This window comes from Hesperophylax consimilis, chromosome 4, assembly GCF_061612785.1.
Source record: "Hesperophylax consimilis isolate HC1 chromosome 4, BYU_Hcon_1.0, whole genome shotgun sequence".
Lineage (NCBI taxonomy): Eukaryota > Metazoa > Arthropoda > Insecta > Trichoptera > Limnephilidae > Hesperophylax > Hesperophylax consimilis.
The window spans coordinates 5,699,666-5,727,290 of record NC_142839.1 but is presented as its reverse complement, the minus strand read 5'-3'; the positions used below and the strand labels follow the sequence as shown (position 1 = coordinate 5,727,290).

The 27,625-nt window shown below is 35.0% G+C and overlaps 1 protein-coding gene across 2 annotated transcripts in view; it reads right to left on the bottom strand.

Annotated features, from left to right (window-relative positions):
- Positions 1 to 27,625, bottom strand: part of LOC149424099 (uncharacterized) — a 357,901-nt gene that overhangs the window by 225,508 nt on the left and 104,768 nt on the right. For both annotated transcript variants that reach the window (XM_089651270.1, XM_089651272.1), the window contains exon 2: positions 13,292 to 13,420. In XM_089651270.1, the coding sequence (XP_089507396.1) occupies positions 13,292 to 13,320 (29 nt within the window). In that variant the 5' untranslated portion in view covers positions 13,321 to 13,420. The remainder of the gene's footprint in view (positions 1 to 13,291; positions 13,421 to 27,625) is intronic.

The window sequence follows — 27,625 nt, the reverse complement described above, 5'->3', positions numbered from 1 at the left end:
AATAGTAATGATTTCATCATGCAGCTATATATAATCCCAACGTAAAATATCGCTGAGTGTTGTGGCCAATGGGCCGCCCCAGACATCAGTGTTGCCAAGTTAGCATATTATATGCTAACTTTGGCATAATTACTCCATGTTTAGCATAACTATTATGCTTTCAGCATATAGCATATTTATTTGGCTTATTTTTACAGAAACATGAAAATAATAAAAACCAATTTTTTAACTAACAAAAATGATATCGATAACTTTGTCGGTCTCCCCACCTCACTTGCACTATGGACAACACTTTTTCGGGCGATAAAGATAAAGATTCTTTAAAAGTAGTAAAACCATCCATTGTAAAAATAGCCCAAGAGTTCCGACGAAATGAACCTGCGATTGAAAAATTGGTGTCTCAATGGAGAAACATAGTTCACATTAAATGGGAATCCTTGACTTCCACTGTAGAGTTTTGGAATGAAGTCATGCAATATAAAGATGGAGCTAATAATAACCCCCTCGGTGATTTATGTCAGTTTGCAATGTCTATTTTAACATTGCCGCATTCAAATGCGGACATTGAACGTGTATTTAGCCAAATGAGTCTGGTCAAAACAAAACTCCGAAATCGTTTGGCGGTGAGAACCTTGAATGCCATTTTGTACGTGAGATTTGGCCTAAAGAGAGCAGGAAAGTGCTGTTGTTCTTAGACTGTTCCTGACGAAGTACTACGCTGCATTGGGACCAAAGAAAGTTACGACTCCGTCTCTCAGCCTTTCACATCAGCTGCTGTTAATGAAGAAGAAGAAGATGAAGATGAAGAAATTGATATTTTATTTCACTGATTTTATTTCTAAGTTAAATTTATGTTAGCTTTTCTTTTGGCATTTTTTAAAGTAATTTAGCATTTTTCTGGCATATTTTTCCATCACTCTAGCATATTTTGAAGTTGTTGAGTTGGCAACACTGCCAGACATAGTTGAGAGAAGCAACTCCAGAGGCTGGGCGTGAAATGGACAGAGGCCGCCGAAGTAGCGCAGGACAGGAACGCCTGGAGGCCCCTTGTGATGAGTCCCCCACCCGACAGGACAAGGGGAAGAAGATCTATGTATTTGTGAACAATATAATAAATAATTTAACTCGGTGGGAGGACTTGTACCATCGCAATTTGGTGTTAGGACTGGAAAATGTGAAATGGTTTGATCCGGATAGCAGAAGTAGGAAGAACAGACTATTTTGCTCCAGATGTAGTTTTGCAAATTGGTTGGATGGTCATTTGGTTTGTTGGTCGGTTGGATGGATGAATAGTTGTGTGATTGGTTGGATGGACGATTGGCTGGTTGGAAGGACGGATGGTTGGTTAGAGCTTGGTTGGATGGACGGTTGGACATTTGGTCAGTCGGTTGGTAGTTTGGTTGACCGATTGGTACCACTGAGTAATAATATTTGCGGCCTTGAGAACAGCTCTCGCCAGCGCGCAGTGCCGGCCTCTTTTTACATTGTGTTGCCATATCAATTTAAGTGTGTTTCCCGTACCACAGGGTCAGCAGGCTTTGTGTAGATAATGGGACATTTATTAGGATGCGATTGGCAAATAGAAAAAAAATAACAGCGCCGAAGCATTAATCTTTAAAACTGCCTAATCATAGAGGTGAACGCAGAATCCATTTATTTACGAGTTTTACTTACTACTAAAATTAGACATTAACATAAACATTAAAAAAATGTGAGATATGATATACCACAAGTTAAAAAAATTATTTTAAAAAAATAGGCCCCAAAATGTTGATCGCTTCGGCAGCAGCGAACGCGTGGTCCCCCTGCGTGGACCTTCGCGCGCGGAGACGTCAGAACCGTGCGCACTCACTCGTAACGCGGCCGCCCGCCCGGTGACAAGCTAGCAAGACACGCCAATCAACAGTCACACACCGGGACCTGCTACCTGGTCACTGGTGACTAATAAACACGTTACTCTTCATCTTCATCAGGTTGAAAACAAGCAAGGCACAAAAAATACATTTTTGGAGGCGGGTATGGGTAACACCGCCCTGGGAACCATTTATTGGATAACCAACACCTCTCGGTCAGGTCACCCCAAGTGGTTGGTTACGTTTGGTGATTTAGCGGGGATCATGGGGTGTTTAGGGAGACCTTTTGACTTCTCCAACAGGACTGTCTCGGAACATTGCCTTGCACCGCAGTGAGAGGGATGGATTTATACGTCCGTCAATCCTGGACATACTCACCCCTATATTCTCCTACCCACCCCTCGTACCTTTTTCCATCTCAGAATGTCAGATCCTTTCTTTCTAAAAAGACCCTCCACACAGCATCCCCAAAGATGACAAAGGCCCTGAGGGGAAACATTTTCCTCAGGGACTCCTGTGTGGAGCTAATGAAAAAAAAAAAACAGGGACCCGATCCCATCAAAAGTATACTGTTTTCTTACGTCTTTCTTTTAGTTTTATTGTTATAGAATTTCCACTTCACAGAATGAACATCAAAGTGGCCACGCGACACGAGACGAAAGTGTTTAATTGTACCAAAATGTCGACTGTAAACTGGTGGTAATGCGCCAAACGTATGAATATCATAAATAAATAATTTATTATAAACACGAAACGTTTCGGTAAAATCATTCCGTTGTACTTCTGTCGTAAAGAAGGTAACGGAGCTCCCAGTGGCATGAGCATAATCAACCAGGTTCCATGATAACTCAACACACTTTTAAAAAGTGATATAAAGTCATGAGAAACGATGAAAAAACAATTTTTAACCTAATAATAATCACTTTCCATGACTTTATATAAATTTTTAAAGATGTGATGAATTATCTTTGTGATGATTTATCCGGTCACCAATCAACAAAATAGTAAAAACAAGTCAAACATGGACGAACGAAAAATAAAATTCAGAGGCAGCAATAAGTCGGAGTAAAGAGGAAGTAATGATTTAAAACGGTTGTTTTCAACCTTTAATCATTCAGATTTCAAAAATACATATTCTTGCCAAAAGACAGATAAAGGTTTTCTTATTACTGTGATTGAAAAACTTTACCATTTACTACTAGAACAAAGTAATAAAGTTTTTTTAATCATATTATCTAATACATATTACAATAGAAATATAAGAAGAAAGACTAAAATAAAGAAATTTGAATATTGTTTTAATAATAGTTTTTAATAAAAAACATAATCGATTGATATAATTAATTACATAATTTTTATTTATTTTTGGAATAAATTGATGAGTAAGACTTCAAATTGTAATATATAATCATTGAAGACAATTTTAGCGACTCTCAAACGAAAAATGAGAAAAAGATTCAGTCGCACCTAGGAATTATACAGGCTGTCCGGGGATATTTTTTTCAAGGAAATTTCGAAAAAAGTTATTATTTTTTTTACTAATACCATCATATTTTCACTTGTCAGAATCACATTTAGAAGTTTGTGCACTTTACCCCCGGACAAATGTCAATCTTCAATACGAAATCATTGGTTAAAACGTTTACTTTGGTTTCAAAAACGACCATATTTTTTAAATTTATTTTTATTAATTATTCTTCCAACTGATCTGATTTTCTGCCCAGCGCTTTTTTATAGAATTAAGGAAACTGTAAATTAGTGTGAGGTGTTAAATTTGTTTGAAACCTGAATTATATTGATAATCAACCTTCCAGTAAATGTTTTATCAAGGATTTGCGTTTCGCTGTTACGCTACAACGTGCTAATTCAATCATTTAACCTGCTAACGTAAATCAGGAGGTTTTACAATATGAAGAGTTAAAGAACACAACAAGAATGATAAAATAAGATATATTATCTAAACCAGTCCTTTTCAAACCTTGCCCTAAAGCTTTTTCCATGGAGCCGAATATCAGACAAATATTTAAAAAAAACAACCAAAAATAAAACCGAACCTAGCAGATTTGGAAAGCAACAAATAATGTTCATTGATAGGTCTACAAAATACTCGTTTTTCCGATTTGCAATAAAATTCAAATAAACGGAATATTTCTGAATGTATCCGCAAACTAAAAACTGTTCGAATAACAAATTATAAAATTATAATTATTCGTTATCCTTTATGCTATGCATAAAACCTTGTCTTATAAACATTAGTTTATCATTAAAAAATAATAATAAAAACTGTTTATTTTACTAATAGTAAAAATAAAAAGATTATTTTTTCAATTTCAAAAATTTAAAAATTGGTGACGATATTTTTTTTGTAACTACTAATAACAAAAAAAACACACATTTTTTAACAAATTATAAACATTATTGCAGCCTAACTTTTTTTTCGTTTCATGAAAAAAGATTCATAATTTTTATTCAAATTGCGGTCGAAAACTTTGGTTTGTGGAGGTGTACATTTTAATTCTTCTGTGGTTAACTTTTAGATTTCAATATAAAGCGCGGTGTTTTCTCTTTCTTACACCGTTTAGATAATATTTCTCACCATGACATAAAGGAGACACAATGATTTCTATGAGACCTATACGAGCGTTCCCAAAAGCGAACAATTTAGTATGAGGGGTTAACTATTAAATTTATTTGTCACTATAGATTAGACAGCATTGGCTGACCTTCACGGTATTGAAAAGCATACAAAGTAATTATTGACTGAGCGTAGTGAAGTCCAGGTTTAACTCGAGCGCTTTGCATTTCATCTGTCTGCAAATTGGTTTGTGTTCCGTGTCCGGTCAATCCTGTCAAGATGGTAGCCGTGTTAGATAGTATATTCTCACTCCGCCAGAGTTCGCATGAGCGTTATGAGTCGTTACAAATTGGAATAATCAACATTACGCAAGGTCTACTAACTGTTCACAGAACTACTAGTAGTTTAGTTGATTATTACAGTTGTAAATATGTCAATCCATAAATGATACATAAATTAGTTCTAACCTACCTACCCCAGTAAAAGATTTCATTGGCTATAATTTATAGAAGTTTGACAAACGCTGTCTTAAACCGATCACCAGTCTTCTGAAATCTGAAAGGCTCAAGAAAACTGAACTATACTTTATCTTGTATATGTGTGACAAGCCTAATGACAGCGTGGCAAACAAAGTAATACGTCCATATAGTCCACATTTTTAATGGAAAAGCCACTATCAAACATTTTGAGTCAACAGTGAACAGTAAGTATTCCATAATACGCTAAGACCAGACGCACAGCAGCGAACAAGCAGCGAGGCAAACATCGTCAGTACCAGTGATGCCACATTCCAAAAATGAAAAACCCTGTTTTTAGGGTTATGAAAGCCGTATTTTCTATCCCAAAGCTTTTTATAGAGAATTTTAAGGAAGGAAACAACAGTAACTATCTTTATTAAAACCAATCGTTTCATAATTTTTCTTTGAATTAAAAGAATAAAATACTGTTGGTGTAAAAAAAAAACAAAAAAAACGTTTTGTCAGTTTTTTACCGGGCGATCCATGAGATATGAGGAAGTTCTCCTATGGGTAATTGTTTTTCTATACATTTTACAGAAGGTAATGTAGGTAGGTACTTAGGTGAATGCCTAGTAGTTTTTTTTAAATAATTAGAGTTTAACGATGTATTAATTTAATAAATATTTATTGAAAAAGTAAGCAATTACATAAAGAGACATTTTGGAACGTGTACTGAAATTCAAGAACTACGTTCCTGAATTAATGATTTACCTACGCGCTCCCTGCTAAAAAAATGTTTCCTATCTCATTCAAAAGCAAATTTTTTTGGTGACCGATTAAAACATGTTTTTTTAAAACCCTGGAGTTTTTAATGACACAACATTTGGCAACACTGGCAACAATGGTCAGTACACCGCCTAGGGGAGACACGTTCACACGGCGCGAGACGTGCGTTGCTATGAATTGTACGCCTGCCTCCCGCCAGTGTGGACGAAGCTAAAAGAAGCGAGCGATTTCAAGCAACGGAGGCAGTAAGCGCCACCGTTGCATCAGAGCCCCTCCTCGTGATGGAGTGCACGTTCCAATTTATGTAACAAGTAAACAAAGGCCGCCTAGAGCAGCTACTTTAGAGGTGATTATGTTGTGTATTAGTTGGCAAACTAAGGATTACAGACGTATTCGAACCCAAATTTTGTAACGAATGTATTCGTGTATACACGTAAAATGTTTTGCGATGCTTGAAGATCTCAAATGTTGTTGGTTTAAAGGTGGTTATAAAACTTGGGAGTTAAAGTCACGTCGAATCAGGCAGACGCAGACAATTTGAATCAAATTAATACCCTCCGTGTAACCTTTCCTAACCTAATCGCATTTAAAAAAAAAAAGATTACACATGTTTTGTTCTTTTGCAAGTTTTGGTCTTCTGCGTCTTTTGCGGATAACTATCCCAAAATTCCGAACCTTTTCAAAGACGTGATAGCTATAACACTGAAAAAAAATCACTGACAACAAAACAGTACCCATTTTATTAGACAAATTTATTATAAACACCTTATTTTATTTATAATAATTTCACATTATTTTCATTTCAAATAAAAATAATTCATAAAAAAATCACAAAATTTCATAAATTTTTCTCAAATCTCGGTCGGAACCATGGGTTTCATAAAGGTGATTTACATTTTAATTCCTTTATTATAATCTTCTGCTTGGTGTTTTCTCTTTCTAACACCGTTTAGATCATATTTCTAACCATGATAGTAAGGGAAGACCCATTCTGTGAGACCATATGAGCTGTTCCCAGAAGCGAACAATATAGCCTGAATGGTTGAAGGTAATTTTAAGTGTTTTTCTAGCATTGTTAAGCGCCCTTAAGGAGACATTTCATAAAACGGCGCTAGGACAACAGGTGGATGAGAAGAACGGAGACACGGAACTGGATATCGAAATCCCGAGCAGATCAAAAGCTAATGGCGATAACTCAAAAGCTGTTGATATAAGGTGGAAGGCGGATGTCAGAAAGGAGTGACTCATTAAACGAGCGACCTATGTCCAACATTGCACACAATGTGAATGGCGATTATGACGTTGATAACGATGTTATTTAAGCAGCCGGATTGGCTATGAACGTGTTTATTGCTAAAACATTATTTGTCAAGTCGGTTTGCATCTGGGAGATAATGATTGACGAGGGTTCTCAGCTTCCTGGGCTCTCATTAGAAGCCATTATAGCAATCATCGCATCAGGCTGACTCCTTGAGCGAGACATCTCGTGCGGGATGCATGGCTGATAACCGCTAGGGGTGCACCAACTAAACATTACATTTCATTTAGTACTGAGTCATATCCATGCAAAAACACTAATTATTTTCGTGGGTACTTTAATTACTCTATTTTTTAGAAACTGTCAGACATCTTTTCTTTTTTGCTTGAAAAATAAATATATTTCCTTTTTTATATTTGTTTTCGATTTAGAGTTTTTACCAGCTTAATACTCGTTCTACAAGGTGTCCGTGGATAAAGTGCACAAATAAAAGAGTTGAATTGTTTGTATGGGAAACAACAAAGATATTAGAAGAACGTAATTAATTAGATAATTATTATCCTATGTAAAGGAAGATAGGTAATTATTGTCTTATGTAAAGGAAGATAGGTAATTATCAAAGATATTAAAGAACGAGATGTGCTATGAGCAGTTCATACTGCGTGGAATTGTTTTGCCCAGTGTCGCCGGTTTTGTTCACCAATACTACTGCACACCTTCGCTTACGCTAAGGTATCCGCACTAATACATAGAACAGATTTCTGTGCGTACACGTCTCGATAGTATTCAAAGTACCCTAATTAGGTAGTACTCCACCTACGGTCCGGCGGCCAACATAGCATATCTCGTTCTTCTAATATCTTTGGGAAACAATCAGTCGAACTTCGAAAAAAAAATCTTTTCTACTTCTACAGTCATGTAGAATCTTCTCCCGAAGTTAGTGCACTTTACCCCCGGCCGTATATTGCAAAAGCTGTTGTTCATGTAGACTATTTAACAAAAAAACTACACAATAATTTCATTTTATTGTAATTGTAGATAGCTGTGAAAAATCACATCTTTATTTGCATTTATCTCAAAAATATATTTTTGTAGATTAGGATTATTTAGGGTTAATATGTCCTAAGGCTAAAACCAAAAGGATACGTATTTATTCATTTGTATTTATTCATATTTGAGTCGTCTTGAGAACTGCATTGAAATCACAAAGTGAGTTTCAGTACAACCCTAACACATCGAGCGTGGTAGCGAATACTTCAAGTCTCAAATGGCAAACGACACAGCAACGAGATAAGCCCCGAGTGCAGTAGGTGTAATATTTACCATCGGTTTCAAAGGGAAACAGAGTTAATTGTTTATGATTAGGCTGCGCTGATTGAGAGTCGAGACTTCCTTCCCGGAGACTTAATGAGCGAAGGCGAGAGGCAGACTGCCCGGCAAAGGCAGCCAAGCGAAGGCAGCGGAAGCCTCTTCTGCCTTCTGCGCTCCTGCCACTTAATTTCAACATGAGGCAATAATAATTATAATTACCGTCGGTTGCCGGGAATTAAAAATTTAATCGAGAAGACGACACTCTTCTTTGATATCTTCCGGCTTTTAAAACTTAAGTGAAAATGTATAAATTAATTAAAAATAATTTTGTCTCAATCGTCATGACACGAGGCGCCTTTTCCCATTAATACCCGTAGTGAACTATGTGATAGACGAACTTCAAATTTAACTTTTTAAAATTATTTATTAATCAATAATTGCGCTAAGCCGGGATAGCACGTGATCTTTTCTATGATCTATCTCATAGGTTCTCAAACTTATTTTTAACTTACCTTTTTACATTACCATCTGTTGCGTATCTTAAAAACAGTTATAGGTAAAAAATATTTTTTAAACATGCATTATTATATGGATAGGATAGGCAGGGATCGCTACAAACACGACACGAACTGAAGTTGGATGGTCCAATACAATTTTCCATACAAACTTTGAGGAACAAATGATGGTGATAGAAAAGATATAATTGCATTATTAGTGTTTTACTTTATTTAAAAACTAATTAACAAAGTGGTCTTTAGTTTTTTTATGAGGAAGTAAAAATAAACGCTATTATTTAATTCAGCTAGATTCCGTCCGATTTTTCTAGATAGAATTTGTCTGCCGTCGCTCCTCTAGATTTCCTTAACGCCCCCTAATTTTCTTTGAGCCTTCTACTGCCCCCCTGAAAGCCTCCAGCGCCCACGAGGGGGCGTTATTGCCCACTTTGAGAAAGACTGATCTATCTCATAGAATCTGTGAAGTAGATCAATAGATCAGCAGGCTTTTCTATGGAATAGAAACTCAAACCCCAAAAAATGACTGAAACTTTAATTCTATAAATGACCATAGATTCTTATAGAATAGATCAATTCTTAACGCAGCATAGCATGAAGCTGAGTTAAATTTAAAAATAGCAAGGTACTCTATTTTAAATTAAAATAGTGGGAAGGGACTCAAGCGACCAGAGAAATATTTTGATACAGAAGAGAAAATACTGAAATAAATCATTTGCTTGATAGTTTGTACTAGAAAAACATTTTGAAATTTCCCACAAAAGATTTTAAAATAAATCCTTAATTAAAGAGAAGTGTTCGTTGGAGGTTCTGGTAAAATCGACTTGCATATTGTCACAATGTTGTGAAATAAGTATTGCATGTAAGAATGCCATAAGGATGAAAATGGATAGCAATAAAAAATAATACGATGTCTTGAAATATAAACGCGATGGCAAAGAATAACTTTACGATAGAAGATTTCCCGATGACAATGAATAAAATATAATATATTATTGGAGCAATACCGCAATTCCACATTTGGCCTGAATTCTTCGAATAACGACAGCGAGTCTTTTGCATAATTGCATATATTTTTAAATGATGAATATTGCAGCGACATCATATAACGTCATTTGTATTAGAAACCAACCAATAACAAAAGTTTTTCATATTATTAAAATGGTAAAATCTACTAATTATTAATATAATTTTTATCCTAAAACACCTTTACAAATTGAAAAACCTACAGATAAAAAATAAATGCCGCCGACGGGTATTGAAGCCGCGGACTTATGATTGCCTGTCAGCTGCTCTACAAATTAAGATACGTCGGTTTATTCCAAACCCACTCATTAAAAAAATAATTTAATATGAACGAGTATTTTTCATTCAACAATTATAGCTAATTACATTTTTTTTTCACCTGAAAACAACAAGCTTTATTTTTGTAGGAAAGGCTTTGTCAGTGCTTAATCTCCCACTAGATGGCGTCGAGACATATATATCTACATTTATTGGTGGAATATTTTTTACTAGTTTATCATTAAAAATATAATTTTCTACGTTTCATTTCAGAGCAGGTTGGTAGATTACAAACTAATGTTGATGCACATCTGGGTTAAGGATTATTATTATATTATTTAATAATATGTAAACTAATTTCTTTAAATAGTTTTTCAACCACAATATTACAATGCTGAACGAAGTATTGGCTTTCAGTATAATATTAGAATATTCTAAGGTGAATGCCTGTCAATAATGACAGGGAAAAAATAAGCTTTTATGAGAAAATCGAAGTACGTTTTTTATTCGTAAGCTTCAAAAAGAAAAAAAATATTGGAAATTCTGATAAAAAGTTCTTTATTTAAACACAAACACGCTACTTAACTTGGAAAGGCCTTTCAATTAAAAATAAGTAATTCTGTCTATACTTCGTATATAATGTATCATATTCCAGGGACAAATTATATTTGACGGCCTCTGCGGTCGAGGGGTAAGACTCTCGACTAGCAAGCTGGAGGTCGCGGGTTCAAATCCCGGCGTGCGCAAGTAAATTTTATCAGATTAATTTGTGGAGTAACACATTACTTGATAACGTGTTACTTCACAAATTAAAAATAATACACATAATATTTGTGGCTCGTTCCAGAGTGGAAGATACTCTCAGTGTCATCCTGGTACCACCATTCAGAATTGAAACGTTGCTCGAAATGGCTTTGGATGTGTTTGGTGACCAGATCTGAATAATCAGGTACTTCCCCACCTTCCTCTTCCCCATCTCCTTCCACTCCCCATTACCTGCTGCCTAACAATATACCCCAATTAGGGATGACATAGTTTCATTGGCTCCAGACGGTTAGGAACAGTTGGGACTCTTGATTCAAATAAAATAAAACTATTTAAAGAAAATAGTTTTATAATCACAATATGACAATGCTGAACGAGGCCCAGAAAATCAATACAATATTAGAACATTCCTAAGTGAATATGCCTCTCAATAACGTCAGTGAAAAATAAGGTTTTATGAGAAAACCGATGTATTTATTATTCGAAAACTTCAAAAAGAAAAAAAATATATTGGAAATTCTGATACACATATATTTGAACGAAAAAAGGCTAATAAAATTTACTGCGCATTTCAATTAAAATAGCAACTCAGTCTAAACTCTCTATAAATAATATTCCAGGGACAAATTACGAGTATATTTATGTCAGACGATTATTTTTACCCCGAAGTCAAAATAATCCTCTGCTTGCAAATGACTTTCGAATCGGAAGTTCGCAGTTCGATTTTTGGAATGAATACAAACAGACAAATAAATAAAAGTATTGTTAAAAATCGTTATCTTCAATAAAATAAAATTGATTTAAGTTCAATACAGATATCGTGTCATAAAAGTTTCCTGCTAATTACAGAAATACGCCATAGTACCGTGATGCTACAGGAAAACCGATTAATTCAAAGAGATGAGAATATAAATACGAATTTAGTATCGGCAAGGGAGGTCCTTCGGGCGTCATAGGGGCGTGGAAGCCCCGAGAGAACTTGTTATTAAACAAAATATGAGGAAAGTTTAGACGTTCAACAACGAGCAAACTTGGCTCATTTTGAAAATTTCAAGTTTCTAGTACGTAGTTTATCTATGACTTGAAGTTTTAGGTAAGGGTAACTTATAACTCATTTCTAAAAAATGAAAACAATTGATTAAAAAATAACAAAACACTTCAGTATGAAAACATTACCGACGGAATGAACAATATAAGTTGGAAGTATCTTTGAACAACAGATGTATTGAAAATTAAAACTCGAATCATCCAGAGTTCAAGATAAAGAAAAAGGAATCACCTGATTCAACCGGTTTGCATGCGGCCATGTAGGGGTTTTTCGAAACAATCATTATCTCAGCAATACAAGCGCAATGATTATTGGCATTAGCACAGCCGACATTAGAATACATTGCGGTTTTGTGTTCGCCAAACCTGAAAAAGTTTTTTTTTACGAGATGTATCAAGGTTTTATTATGGTTTTATCCAACAGATTGGCCAACAATAGCGTGTCTATCGCACCTATCAAGATTTTTGGCCGTCTTTATTCGGCTGAGAAATTGCAACTCATGTTGACGTGACAGTACCGACCATTCTAGGAGATTATGATGTTCTATGCTGCCAAATATAAATACACGTAATTCCACCACCAACGAGGGAATTCCACTGATTGAACTGGTCGAAAACCAATTACCTTCCATTTTAACTTAGAGCATGGCTAATCAATCTGTGGTTTCCCAACAAAACCTTGGGACAAAACGGAACACATTAAAACGTCTCAACTTATAAGGAAAGTAAAGATTGAGACAAAAAATGAAATATGAAGATGACAATGTCATTATACTTTACTTTCAACATTACCTATTCACTGTCGACTTTAATTATTTTAAATTGTACTGAGAAAACTTATCGATAAACTCTTCTAATTATTCGTGATCCGGTTAAAAATAGGATTGCAGGCCTGTAACGAATGAATATATATATAAAAGGTTTCTTAAAAAACTGTGTTATCGCGATGTCGGAACACGTGTTCATAAAAAAATCTAATATTTTCGCATTTCATCATTTTATATTATCAGGTTCATCATCACGTGTTCTGATGTAATATTTGGCTAATTTATATAGCGCCGTTTTCGTGAAAAATCACCTCAAGGGCGCTATATTAGGAATTACTAAAAGTTTAATAGGAAACGGCCTGCAATCCAGTTATTTTCAATTTGGGAGACGGGTTTGGGTACCGTCGCCCCGGGAACCATCTATTGGATAACCAAAACCTCGGCCATAGGTCGCCCCAAGTGGTTCGTTGTTATTAATGTATATTAATATTTCAAAGGCTAAGATGTGTTCCATCTGCAGTTTTTAATCAAAGCATATTTAAGATGAAGATGACAAAGTCCGTACAGGATTTCCAATGGTTTTCCGGATGGAGGAATGGTCAGTAGTACGATATGTGTGTGTTCAGTATTGGTAGCGCTGTTGGCTGGTTGTTACTCTAGTCGGTAGGTACTCACCCCGCATTTTCCGCGGCGACAATGGACATGTGTGGTTGCGCATCGGGCCCCGCGGCGCTGCCCCGCGCGCGCCCCTCCGCCTCCGTGGCGCGGGCGCCAGGCACTAGCAGCGACAGGGATCGCACGGTACTGCAAACAGACAACACAAACATTCAGTTACACCCATCATATTATAAATAAAGTTAGCAAGAGAACTGTTGTGATATTTCGGTACACCCGCATTCCGGAAATATTACGTATCTGCAGACAGAATGCATCAAAGGTTGGAGAGTGGGTCCCGCACTTGACCAGCTTTTGCTTTTGGAGATTTTTTCTACATTAACTTTAGGAGGCCCTGTGGATAATTATAGGGTTTTCCAATAAGAGGTGTTATGTGTATTTAATTCCGGCCATAATATGATTTTTTATGGCCGGAATTGGATGGTATTGATCTGGACAACGTTTACTTTCAACAAGACGGCGCTACGTGCCACACAAGCAACGAAACCATTGATCTTTTACGGCAAAAGTTTCCGGACCGTGTTATCTCTCGAAGAGGTGATCACAATTGGCCACCGAAATCTTGTGATTTAACACCTTGCGACTTCTTCCTTTGGGGCCACGTGAAAGAGAAGGTCTACGCCAACAGCCCAGCGTCGATTCAAGACCTCAAAGATGGAATTCGTGAGGCTATCGAGGACATAAGGCAGCCACTTTGCGATTTGGTTATGGAAAATTTCATGAAAAGGATATGGTCCTGTAGGCGTGGTCGTGGTGGTCATTTGACTGATGTTATTTTTCACTATTAACGGCATACCTTCCTCTTTATAATGAAATAAACATTCGATCATTTATATTAAAAAATGGCATTTTTCTTTGAATATCAAAATAACACCTCTTATTGGAAAACCCTATATTTTTCTCGGGGTCTATATCATCTTCGAGGATGATATGTGGATTTTTAGGAAGTTCTAGGAAGGAATAAAGAATGAAGGGTTGGGTAGGAATATGGGATGTCAGGGGGAAGGTGCAATAACTTCGGGAGGTGATTCTACATATCAGTATAAGTAAAGAAAAAAAAAATTTTGAAAAGATTTAAGGTAGTTTTCAAGATAAAATGTTGAATTGTTTCTATAGAAGAAAAATCGGAAAAATATTTTGTATGGAAATAAACAAAATATTTTTAACAATCTTTCTCCATCTCCCGAATTTAGTGAACTTTAATCCCTGAGACACCCTGTATTTTATTGATATTATAATGGAACCCATATATGAGATCAGCAATAAGAAAGATTACATCTAGAGCTGGTGCTTAGGTCGAAATGAAGAAAACAGCTCTCATTCGGATAAGAACGATATCAACGTACAGAAAAGGCATCATCAAGAGTCTCAGTATAATATTATTATGTAGAAGGCAAACATGTTTTTAAGATATCAGATAAGACACGTGTACTAAATAATGTGTCGATCCAGATAATTACTTTTCAGTATTTAACCCGTTAATACTAAATGGCTTATAAGGCATAATATTAAAGATAAGAGCGGCAAGTGCAAAGTAACAGAGTAATTCACATACTTTCCTGTAAACCACTTTTCACGGAGAATTGTTACATAAAGGTTTTGTAACAAGGTGTATGGATCCTTCTACTTAATTTACATATATGGTGTCGGTGTGTGGCACCTGCAGTATTTACTCACTATCCATTGTGCATTGGTTAGATTGTCAACCCTGGAATTTTTTAGACACATCGTTTGCCGAGGAGTTCAAAATCGAAGTAGTTTCATTCCTTCTTCAACAGCCGAGATTTTTGGCCATGCTGCATGAGGCTGGTGACCGATGGATCCTTTCGATTTCGTAATCATTAATTTAAAACTGGAGATGATGAGTATCATCTCAAAAAGCATCTTCCTATCCTGCACTATCACGGGCTTCGGTCTTGGGGACCACATTGACAAGGAGAATAGAACTGATTATTTGTGGCATGTTCAAGCCGAGATGAATTCCTGCCACAAGCTGTCTTCAACCACACTGCAATCGATATCACATTCCATACTTAAGCAAGCCCCTTTTTTCCAGACAGTTTAACTTAGGATGCAATTTTTATTTAATATAATGGGTAAATGCATTACTCTTTCTTTATGTGTAAAAAACCCCATCATTCACAGAGCATTGGGTAAGTATTTTACAAAAAAAATATTTAATTGTTGCCCTCTAACCCCGCGGTAACAAAGTAATGTAATATTACAAATAAGATCATTTAAAAAAATACTTAATAAATATCTCACAGTAACTTTCGAGATACGTCTAAGAGAATAAAGAATTTTAAACTGGTCACAATAAATTTAGTAACATTGTTTATAAATTGTACCCAGAAGACTTCAAGAGAGAAGGCTTCCTTCTTTGCTATCGCGAATTTTGGCATAAAACACTAAAATACAAATCTTGCTTCAAGAGTCTTGGCTGCCAACGCTGCCACACGGAGAAAATTGAGTATAGCTAATCTATTGAGAATCTTTTCAAATTATTCGTAATCCGTTTAAAAACGAGATTGCAGGCCTTTAACGAATGAATTGATAGGTTCCTGTTAAACTTTTAGTAAAATACGAATGTATTTTCAAGATGTCGGAACACGTGTTCGTAAAAATCCTAAAATTTTCGCATTTTTACTATATATTATCAAGGCAAATGCAGGTGCACGAACACATGTTCCGATATATTACGAATTTACAAAAAGCTTTTCGGAAAACGGCCTTCTTTACCGTTTTTAAACCGGATTACTAATAATTTGATGAGATTATTAATAATATGAATATTAAATATATTTTATAACCACTTGTAATCAATAATAATCTACATGTTTTAAAGCCAATGGCTTCTTCATCATGATAATCAAAATGAATATAATTAATTAATTTTAATTATCCTGACGAAGAAGCGATTGGCTTTGAAACATGAAGATTATTATTGATTAAAAAGTGGTGTACCTATACAAAGTATTTAATTTTCATATAATTAAAATGACGCCACAAAGTAATTTTACAACTGTTTTTATGAATTTATGAATTGGCAATACTATTCTCTGTGCACTTAATTAAGTAAAGACCTCATAACATCCCTTCGTCTAATAAAGAAGCCTTATTGTTGACCAGTCATTTTATAATATTGTTATCAATGTATTTGCACCTTGTCCGTCACACGTCCAATGATTCAGGGGATCTTATTCTTAAAAATGTCCAATATCTTTTCGCTGTACTTTGTGAGAGACGTAGCTTCCCATTTGTCAGCGTTTTATAGATATTGGATTTGATCCAGCAGAGTTTCAATTTGAAATATCTTTGGTAACTGTATTAGCTTCTGGGTTGGAGTGTGTGGCACTCACAAAAATACAAAAATTTTACAGATTTCAATAATATTTTCACTCTCGAAAATACAAAAGGTGACAAACGTAATATTTCCAGCCGTTTAAAGATATATGTGGCAGCAATCAAGTCAATTGAACAGGATCATTATATGAAAAGAACGAGCGATTATTCATACGGCGGATTGGATCACCGCCACCCACAACCGAATTGCGCAGATCGCAAAGAATATAATTTATCATCACAAATAATAATCAAACAACCTACAGCATCTCGTGCACCTCCCAGGTATATGGAACATGTATAGATAATAAAAAACTAATTGAGATAATCGCAGCAGCTTGCCATTTAGTTTTTTTTATTTCATTTTAAATGTCAACAGTTGCGATTTTTTTTTATTACAATGCTAGCGAATCGAGATTTGAATAATTGATATAAAATTAGATGGATGCATACATTCGTCAGATAAGTTGGACATTCCTTAGGAATATTTTTAAGAACACTATAAGGATGGGTTCTTTCACAGAATTTGAACAATTCATCAAATTTTAAAGTTGATTTTCAAGTTCTATGATGGTTCTATTCAAGTTCTTTCATCATTTCAGTTTTGTGAAACAATTGGCCAATAATGATACAATAACAGAACTTGATTCTGGAATATGGAAGAGGGCCGAGGGTTAAGCAGAAATTTGGATGAACATCAAATATTATAAAAACTTGGATAGGTTCGTTTAAAGGAGAGTTAGGAGATAATCAATATGGGATACGACGGCTTCCGTAGCGTAATGGTCTACTAGAGAGACCAAAGAAAATAGATTTTAAAATTCCCTAAAAAAAACCTACAGCTGTGGTTGAAATTTGGTCGGGGATTTTTTTTCAAATTTATGCGATCATATTCTATTTTCCCCCTATTCGCTTATAATTCCATTTAAATATTGAGAAAATCGGATGAAAAAAAAGACTATCTTATTACACTATCTGTCCAGAAAGGAGATTGCTTAAAACATATGGATAAACCTATGCATTATTGATGTACCTACTTAAAGAAGGTATGTAAGCGAATAAATGACTTAAAATTTTTGTAAGAGCTGCTCCACACGTGCAAAAGGCGAAAAGGCCATTGTGTGGCGCACTCAGTATTTTGGGCACAGAGTTCGGCGATTCCCTTATCTGGGATCATCTCGGAGACAAGAGGCACCTCGCTACCCAGACCCAGTCAGCTGCTGATAATCTCCGTCTGGAAAGGAACACAATACCGGCACATTCGTAGGCAGGTCTGCTGCGAGACAGCGAGGGGGACTTGACAAAGCCAAACAATCTATTGATATTCAATATTCTTTTGAGACAATTTTCGGCAATTGCAAAACAATTCTTTGTCGAAACAAAATGATAAAATATTCTGTCGGTGTGTATTTAAACTATCAAATATAAAGTTAAGCATACAAAGAGATTGCGTCGCATTGCTTTGATTCTTTCATACAAAACGCCAACGCATCAGCGTAGAGCGGGTAATGTTTATAAGATCCTTTTGTATCTGTTTTTTTTTTATTTTCCCTTTGTTAGAAAAATACCAAATAAAAAAGGGAAAATATTTGGAATTTTTTTCAAAGCCGCAGAGAAATATTTTAATAAAAATAAAAGAGTTCTAGTAGGTAAGTACAAAAACATTGGACGTGGAATTTTTGTTAGTATTTTTTTAAAAGAAAGACATTCTCGGGTTTCGATAACTTAATATTTGAAAATCTCCCCCCCACCACCACAGAAAGCGAAAATGTGCCTTGTGTTGTGATGGAGGACTTAGCCAGCCCAAAGGGACCCAAACGCGATGTCATCTCAGCCACCGACCGGTCAAAATATAACAAGTGAAAATTGTTCTAACATTATCAAAACACAATGATCATAAATTAGGGCTGACGGCAGTTTTCAGAAATCGAAACTGATAAAACTTTAAATTAAGTAAAAAAAAAAAACACATTTAGCAGAAGCGAAAGATTGTTCAATTCCATCTAACCGATATTATGTGACTGAGACAACACGTTCATAGTAAAAATTATTTGAATATGATCGCTGTGTAACATATTCCCAATAATGGTTTTACTTAACAAAGTAGTTTAATTCATATTATGAATCTTGCAAACATAATTTCCCGTATGAGTACCTTATTACTTTATCAGTACAAGCAAAAGTGGTTACATAATTACTATCGCTGCATATTAGATTTGTCATCCCAAGAATAAAGTTACACATGTCACCCTAAAATAACACCAAGTAGAAGTAGAGTCGAGCACATGGTGAAGCCGTGCGTTTCTGTTGCGTCACCGCAGCGCTCAGGTGAAAGTGGTCGGAGTGTGTCGAAAAGTGCCCAAAATGTTCCGTGCGAGCGGTGATAACGTTTCGCAATCCATCCACACTGTAACACCATCCACATCGAACACCGTAATACTGAATACTTCAGTGATGTCATGCCGAGGATATGAAAATCGGTAGATTTGAGATGAAAAAAAAAAAGGTAGGTGGTCAAAATATTAATAGGTGCTGGATTGTGAAAATGTCGACCAAAATGTTGTTATTTCTCTAGATTTCAGAATAAGTTTGTAGGTATGAGGTATTCTCGATATACAAACATACGGTATGCTCAGTACTGGATTCCCCACAATATTTTGCGAATCTTTTACGAAATTTGCCAAAATAAAATTTCTAGAGAAAATTTGAATGGGGATTTTGTGCTTTTCCCTAAAAATATTTTAGATTTTAAAACCTTTTTTTAAGATCGCTGGATTTAACTGAATTTGGTAAATTTTCAAAATATTCCGTAGATTTTCAATAAAAATCGATCGATTTACACAAATCCTCAAATTGCGTAAGATTTCCTATGAATATCGGTAGATCTACCGAAATTTCGGTAGGAATGGCATCACTGGAATACTGAATTAAATCACAACACACACAGCAATGTCCCACTGCCCACTGCTTGTCAACGCCGTGTAATGAAAAGTTTACAATGCTTTGAACTAAACGTTGTTGGCTATAATAAAGCATAGCACCTATAGGTTAATATAATTCTTGTGAATCACTGTTTGTTGTGTATCTGACAGAATCAAATTAGAATGAATTGTTTTACCACGTACAAAACACCGCTTGAAAATAATAAAATATGAATAAGAAGAAAGTATAAATTGCAGAAAGAGATCCTTACTCTGATTGGGTGTATTAAATACTGTCACAAGAAAAAGTTTCCCGAGTGCCTTTTCAACATCGACTGAATGCGACTAGAGCCCACGTTGAAAGTCGGGAAGAATTATCAGACAGTGAGAGCACAGAGAAAAGGAGAATTGCTTATTTATTAAAAATCTATCGTTGAACAAGAAGATAATACCAAGAAAACTAAACGAAACATGAAAAATAACAAGACAGAAAAATAAAAAGATCGGTCCCAACTAGGAATTGTTACCGGGTCAGGCGTCTTAAACCAGTCGACGACCATTGGGACCTATTTATATCATATTAAAAATCTTTTTAAATTATTCGTATTTTAATTAAAGGATTGCAGGCATTGATTTATTAGTCTATGATTGCAGGTCGTTTCCCGATAAACTTTTATTAAATTCCTTATATATCGGAACACATGTAAATGCACCTGCATTTGCGTCTTATAATGACGAAATGCGAAAAATTATAAATACGAGTTCCGACATCGTGATAATGCATTCGTACTTTAGCAAAGGTTTATCAGGAAAACTATTACTACATTTCGTAAGGGCCTGCAATCCCGTTTTTGGCCGGATAACGAATAATAATTTGAAAGATTCTTAATAAATTAGCAATACTCATTTTTCTCCGTGTGGCGAAGATGACAGACTACGTCCGGTGCCCGGATGACAAACTCGGCTCGGTGGCTCGTCAACAGAAGATTTTTGCCTATTTACGTATAAGATATTTAAACGACGAATAAGATGAATTTACACTTGCATAATATTTTTTTGGGGACCAGCGTACAAATTTTCCACAGGCTCCGAAAGTTTCCCGCTCTACCACTGTTTATAAAATTTGTTGAAATAAATCAACAACAAAAAACAATATAAAATATTGCTGAGTCAAAAAAAAATGTACAAAGCCAGGCAACAAAATTAGAGTTTAATGAAAGTTAAAAATTAATAAATCCCACAGATGTCCATTAATTCATTGCCTGAAAGTTGTGGTAATCATATTTTATTTTAAACATTCAGATAATTGAAATGCTAACCGGCCAGCCGAAGATTAACAGTTTTAATTTTATGGTGAAAAAAAAATAGATCTACAAAAAACATTCACAGAGAAAACCCAAAAAGCCGTGGGACCTAACATTTACTTTGGTTTAGCTACAAAAATGATATTGACTCGCTTTAACTGAATCATTATTTGGTTTCAGATTTTTACGAAGAATATAAAATTGTGTTTTCGAATTTTAAATGGTTACTCTATTGTTTCAGTTAAATAAATACACGAAAGGGAATTGAGAGAAACGCCTTCTAACATGTTGTACAAACTATCCACAGGGTTGCCACAATAAGAGATTTCAAATATTAACTTTATATTATTTTATTCCTTAAAAAATGGCCTCCGCGCTTCGTAGATTTTCAAGAATCAACCAACAGGCAACCTTCGTGGAAGCTTAAATTTTTTATACAAATTAAAAAATATGTGAATTTTTGCAAAAAATACCTACGTACATCCTACGTAATTATGTATTATTTTATAAAATTAACTTTCGTAACAACATGGGGTTTGTAGAAATAATAGCAAAAAACACACAATATGAAATATCATCGTTCTAACTTCGTAATTCAAAATATTAGATTAGACGAAAATATTCACTAATAACTTTCAAAATCCCTCACCGTTTTTTTTATATAATTAATTTGTGAGAAATTCCGGTTAGCTGGTCTGTGGCCACCCTGAACTAAAACCCTGGGGCTGGGTGAAAATAATATTTGGTTTTGTTTACTAGGAAAATGAACAGCGTTTTTATTATATTCCAGCTATGTTTACATATAATTTGATTAAATATTTAAGCTAACACAATTTCCACAAATCATTTAATTCATTTATTTACCAAGATATCTAGTTTCCTGCGTAGTGCGAAGATATTTATTTGTGGGAAAATATTTAAAAATCGCTATTGAACAAGTTTAGTTCTGCTTTGATTCTAGCTGATTCTTCATTTAAGTGTAATATCAGGTTGCAAGCACGAAGAATAGGCGGCTGCTGATAAAGAGGAAAATGTTTAATGCATGGATGTCATTATTGATATTAAATAAATTTATTAATTTCTGTTTAAATCAATTTATATCCGACGAAAATAATGACAACGTAGCAATAATAAATAATCAGAATTTATCATCACAAAAAACTCGACAACTATAAATGGCAATAATTAATTCTTTCATGGTAGCTGTAAAGAGTCAAGCGTTTTTTTTTTCATGTAATTTTCGTAAATTTAATAACGATATTAAGTTTTGCAAGTATTTTAGTTTTTTTTTATTATTGTGACAGCTGTTTCGGCGTTCAATACCATTTTCAAACCGGGGTTAGTCCACGTTGAGGTTACTTATTTGTATGATTCTATTCACCCCCGGCCATTTTTAATTTTTATGATGCCTAAATGATTTATTACACGTTAAACCGATTTACTGAGAAATTAATTGTGCCAATAGATTCATTCTGTGGGGTACTTTGAAATCTGCTTTCCCCACATTAATGTAATGTAACAAGTAATGTTTCCTTAATTATTTCAAAATGAAGTGACTGGTATTAGCTTATTTAAATTTGTCATATTGTTTAGGTCTTGTGATGGCCTTGAACGCTGAAACAGCTCTCACAATAATAAAAACTAAAATACTTGCAGAAATTAATAATAACATTATTTATTTATATACAGATTATTTATATATTGGTGATTTATATAAATAAATATATATATTTATTTGTATGAATCTGTATATAAATATATATTTATTTATATACAGATTTACATTTAAAAAAAAATTAATTAATGAATGGAGTACAAAGAATTAAACATAAAAACAATGAATTAATAACACGAGTTTGATGTTTAAAAAATCAGTCTAGTCGAGAGTGAACAAAATTATCAATTAGAACTTATACAGTCGTAATCTCTACGAAAAGATAACAAATTAACGTCAAGAATAACTGTGAAAATAAACGTTATACAACATAACTTCTGCATAATATTATGTAACGGTACGTATACATTTGCAAACCGAAACGCGAACTGAGCCACAAATTAGGGGAAAGGAACGAAGCAACTGCAAGCAGCGTTTCGCGCTATTTGCGGTTGCTTCGTTCCTTTCCCATATGTTGAGGTTAAGCTTGTCAGTTCGGCTCGCGTATGTATACGTAAGATTAAAACCTCTATGTGCGATTGTTAATCTTAGCGAGGATTAGGTGACATTCGTTTCTCTATACCCAAGTAATGTCAATTTCAAGTATTTGCCTTAAAAAAAACTTCTGCGCACACAAACGTTATAAATAGATAATTTTGAAGTATGATGAAAACAGATGAGTGGCATAGTTTTATTTTTTTCGAAGTAAATACGAGTATGAAGAATGAGTTAATGATGAATGTAATTAAGTCTAAAGTCATGGTGTTTGAAAGAAAGAATACTAAAACATTGTGTAATATAGTTGTGAATGAGGAATAAATACTTGGAACAGGTGGTTGAATTTGTGTATTTGGGAAATATGTTTATAAGAGATGTGAAGGCTGATAAAGGTATTGAAATAAGGGTAAATGCAGGTAACTCCATTAAACGGAGAACTGAACGCGGTTAGGGCTAACAAAAAACTGTCTAAAGAAGCGAAGCCAGCAGTTCACAATGGAATGCTGGTACCTACCCTGATCTACGGCAGTGAGGCATGGAACTGACGGAGAAAGGATGAAAGTAGACTGAACGCTGTAGAAATGAGATCCCTGAGGCGCATGTGTGGTAAATCTATGTCTTGATGCCTTGTCTGATGAGTAAGATTAATAAAGGGACGCTCAGATAGTTTGGGCATCTAGAGCGGATGAACGAAGAAAGAAGTGGACGGATAATATATAACGCAAATATGAAAGATAGAAGTCGGGGACGCCCGAGGAAGACATCGCACAATCGAGTGAATCAGACCATGTCAAGAGTCAGAATAATAGAAGAGTAAGTATGAGACGATGTATTAACGTTAATGAGGTAAGTAGTAGTGTGTCAAGACAGAATTGTTTGGCGGTCCGTCCTCTCTGCCTACCCCTACGAGGAAATTGCGTGATGGTTAGTTAGTTAGTTAATTTATAATTTTATTTTTAATCAGAGTTCATAGACAAGTAACTGCATAGTTACATGAACAATGTTCTAATATAATAAAGTCTAATATAAATAACATACCGGTCGAAACTGGCTGAAGAATCTGTGAGAAGATCTATTTAAGCCCAGGCCACGTGATGCAAAGATAACCCTTGTGACATAAACTTAATCGCTTGTCGATACTCCAACGATAAACATAGTAAAGACTGCAATCAAGTCCATAGTAAACTAAGCAGTATAATTATATTTTTATAAATTATGTTTGCAATTAGACACATAATATATTTTACATCTTGGGATTTATATTATTCTTCCATTACAAGCATTTGCTTGTGAGTGGCAGAGGAGTTTAAGTACATTAATGAAAGAAAAGTTTGCAGTTAAATAAAATACTTGGTTCGTGCAATGTGTAATAATAATATATTGCAATTAAATAACTAGATTAAAAGAAATACATACTACAGGGTTTTCCAATAAGAGGTTAGAGGTTACTTTTGAAGCTGTCATTTTTTGACATTTGACAAGTAGAAACTACGCCAGTAAAAGTGGAACGATACACGCTTCAACAACGCATTGAAATTATTAACATTCACTTGAGTGAATCAAATGCAAATCATCTTGAGTGATGAGGCCCATTTCCACCTCGGTAGCTTCGTCAACAAGCAAAATTGTCGCATCTGGGGCTCGGCAAACCCAAGAGTTATTGTTGAAAAGCCTTTCTATCCTCAACGTGTGACTGTTTGGTGCGGTTTATGGTCCGGCGGAGTCATTGGACCTTACTTTTTCGAAAATGAGGCTGAAGCAACAGTTACAGTGAATGGATCGCTATCGAGAGATGATTAATGATTTTTTATGGCCGGAATTGGATGGTATTGATCTGGACAACGTTTACTTTCAACAAGACGGCGCTACGTGCCACACAAGCAACGAAACCATTGATCTTTTTCGATTGAATATCAAAATAACACCTCTTATTGGAAAACCCTATATTGCATTAGTAAAAAATGTTATGAAAGATAAAAAGAATATGTATTATATAAATATTCGCATGATTAATTCAAGTGGAAATAGTGGGGACAGTTTTTTTTGCAAATTTAAAATTTTTTGCAATACAATAAGATAGTTTTTTTTTTTTTTATTAACTCCACACAGGAGGTCCTGAGGAAAATAATTTCCCTCAGGGCCTATGTCATCTTTGGGGATGCTGTGTGGAGGGTCTTTTTGTGGAGAGGAAGGAGTGAACATGGGTCTTGAGGAGTCCCATGTTGTAGGAGGGAGGAAACACAGAGGCCGGCAGTTCGTTCCACAGCCGAGCTGTTGAACTTAAGAACGAATCGTAGAAGCGACCCGTTCTCATGTGACGAGTGTTAAGGATATTTTTCGTTATTACATAGTTGTAGTACCTATTACGTATGTTCATAAAATTACGTAATTTCGCCTTAGATTGTTCTGAAAATTTAACTAAGCGAATGCAATACATATAAATTTATGTTTAGTACGATTTGATTAGTATCATGTTTTTTATACTTTTATGAGTGGGAAAAATGTTTTTATTTTCAGTCTCGGGTCTTCTGAAAAATAGCGATATGTCATTTACCTACGCCCTTTCGGACTGGAACAGCTAACACATTCGGTTCAGGCTCACAAGATCAGCATTACGATTTTTTTAATACCACCGCAACGTGCATAAAAATTAAATAAATATGTTCATTCGTTAATTAGGTACTGATAAATTATATGAAAAATTAAAACATCTCAAAATGATAGCGTTGTTAGTTTGTCGTTAATTTTACGAACATGACGCCAACACTTGACTAGGCAAATATGTATGGTGTTGTGGGTAGTTTGCACAACTTAATATAAGTTGTAATACCATTAAATATAATTATCTTGTTTTGCTATGTTGCTCTCATACACTTGCAACCGAAAAGGTAGTCCAGAGAAAATCATAACGGTAATTGGATTCGAGGGAAATTAAGACACGCGCAGTGGGAGAACACGAAGAGGTAAAGAGATCTGCCAAGTGCTCACAGCTTCTTCTCTCGATCATTTCATTATTGAATGTGCTATGGCACATTCAGTAAAATTAAAGTTGATAATATTTTTGCATACATAACATTGAATCGAATTGTAAAGGATAAAACAACTGAAATATCTAATTCAAAATGATTATATATATGTATAATATACCCTTGATCTTCAATCTAGACATGATTTTTTTCTTTTGGATGATGGCGTTGCTAAACTACATTTTTGATAATCAGAGGGAGCGAGGATCTAAGTTTGATCCCTGACATAATGCAGAACAAAAGCGACCCCCAAGAATGCACGATCGCTGTAATCGTAATGAATATTTTTTTTTTCGAAGAAAGACAAACATTCCCAGTTTACGGATAACCTGACAATAATTTAAAATCTCCTACTACCACCACACTAAGCGGAAAATGTTGCTTGTGTTGTGATGGAGAACTTAGCCAGCCGATGAATAGAACACACTACGCCTGAGTGGGAACCAAACGCGATGTCAACTCAGCCACCGATGTTCAATTATTAAATAGTTAATATAGCGGATGGACAGAGAAAGGAGCGCCACTTGACGTACGTGGTGGATGGAAGAATTCGAAGTCTTCGGGGAGATGAAGATATGACACTTGAAAAATAATCAAATGCTATAGACGAGTCACGCCAGACGGAGTTGTGTGATGTTCCACCCTCCATTAACTTAAGGGTTTTCACCACTTTGAGATTTAAAAAAATGTTAATAATTTTTTTATACTTTTAAGAATATTTTAAATGTTTATCCATTTCAAAAATCAGACTGTTTCCGAAGTAAGAGCAATAATTAAGTGAGCGCGGCAGAGTCGGACCGAAGTTCAGGTAGCGATCGGACGAATATCTACAGCCAACAGGAAAGGCCAGGAAATTGAAAAGAGCTGCTTAAAAGAAGTCGGAGGACGTCGCGGCAACAATGGAAGACCTCAGGTACAGGCCAGGAATCGCAGAAGATAATTTAAAAAAATACTTGGTTTTAAGACGCTGACGCCGTACTGTTTTTTTTTTGCGTTTTATTCGAAACTACTTTTTTCAAACTGGTGTACAAGGGTGACCGGATAAATCATCAAAATTTATAATTCATCACATCTTTAAAAAGTTATATAAAGTCACGGAAAGTGATGACATAAAACTTTATTAACTGGGTTAAGTAGGTTAGGTTAGGTTTAATTTTTTTTTCATCGTTTCTAATGACCTATATCACTTTTTAAAGGTGTGTTGAATTGTCACTATGTTGAGTTATCATGGAACCGTGTACAAGATATCTCAAGATCTACTAACCGATTTAGTTAAAATTTACATCACATATTCTTTATAATATCAACTCAATGTTGCTCAAAATTACCACGCATATGTGTAAAATAAAAATTATTTTATTTATTGTTTATACCAAGGTGGTGTTTCTTCGTTCAAATGGTTGGCGTGATACTTAAACTTTTTTAAATGTTCTTTATGATGGCGATGTTTAAAAAGATGTTAAACAATTAAAATCAGCTGAATAATCCCATGACTACATAAATAATATGACGTCACATCGTAAACCTGCCCCAACACGTTACCCGGACATGGACGAACAAGAAAAGCAAATTAGATGACACTCGACAAA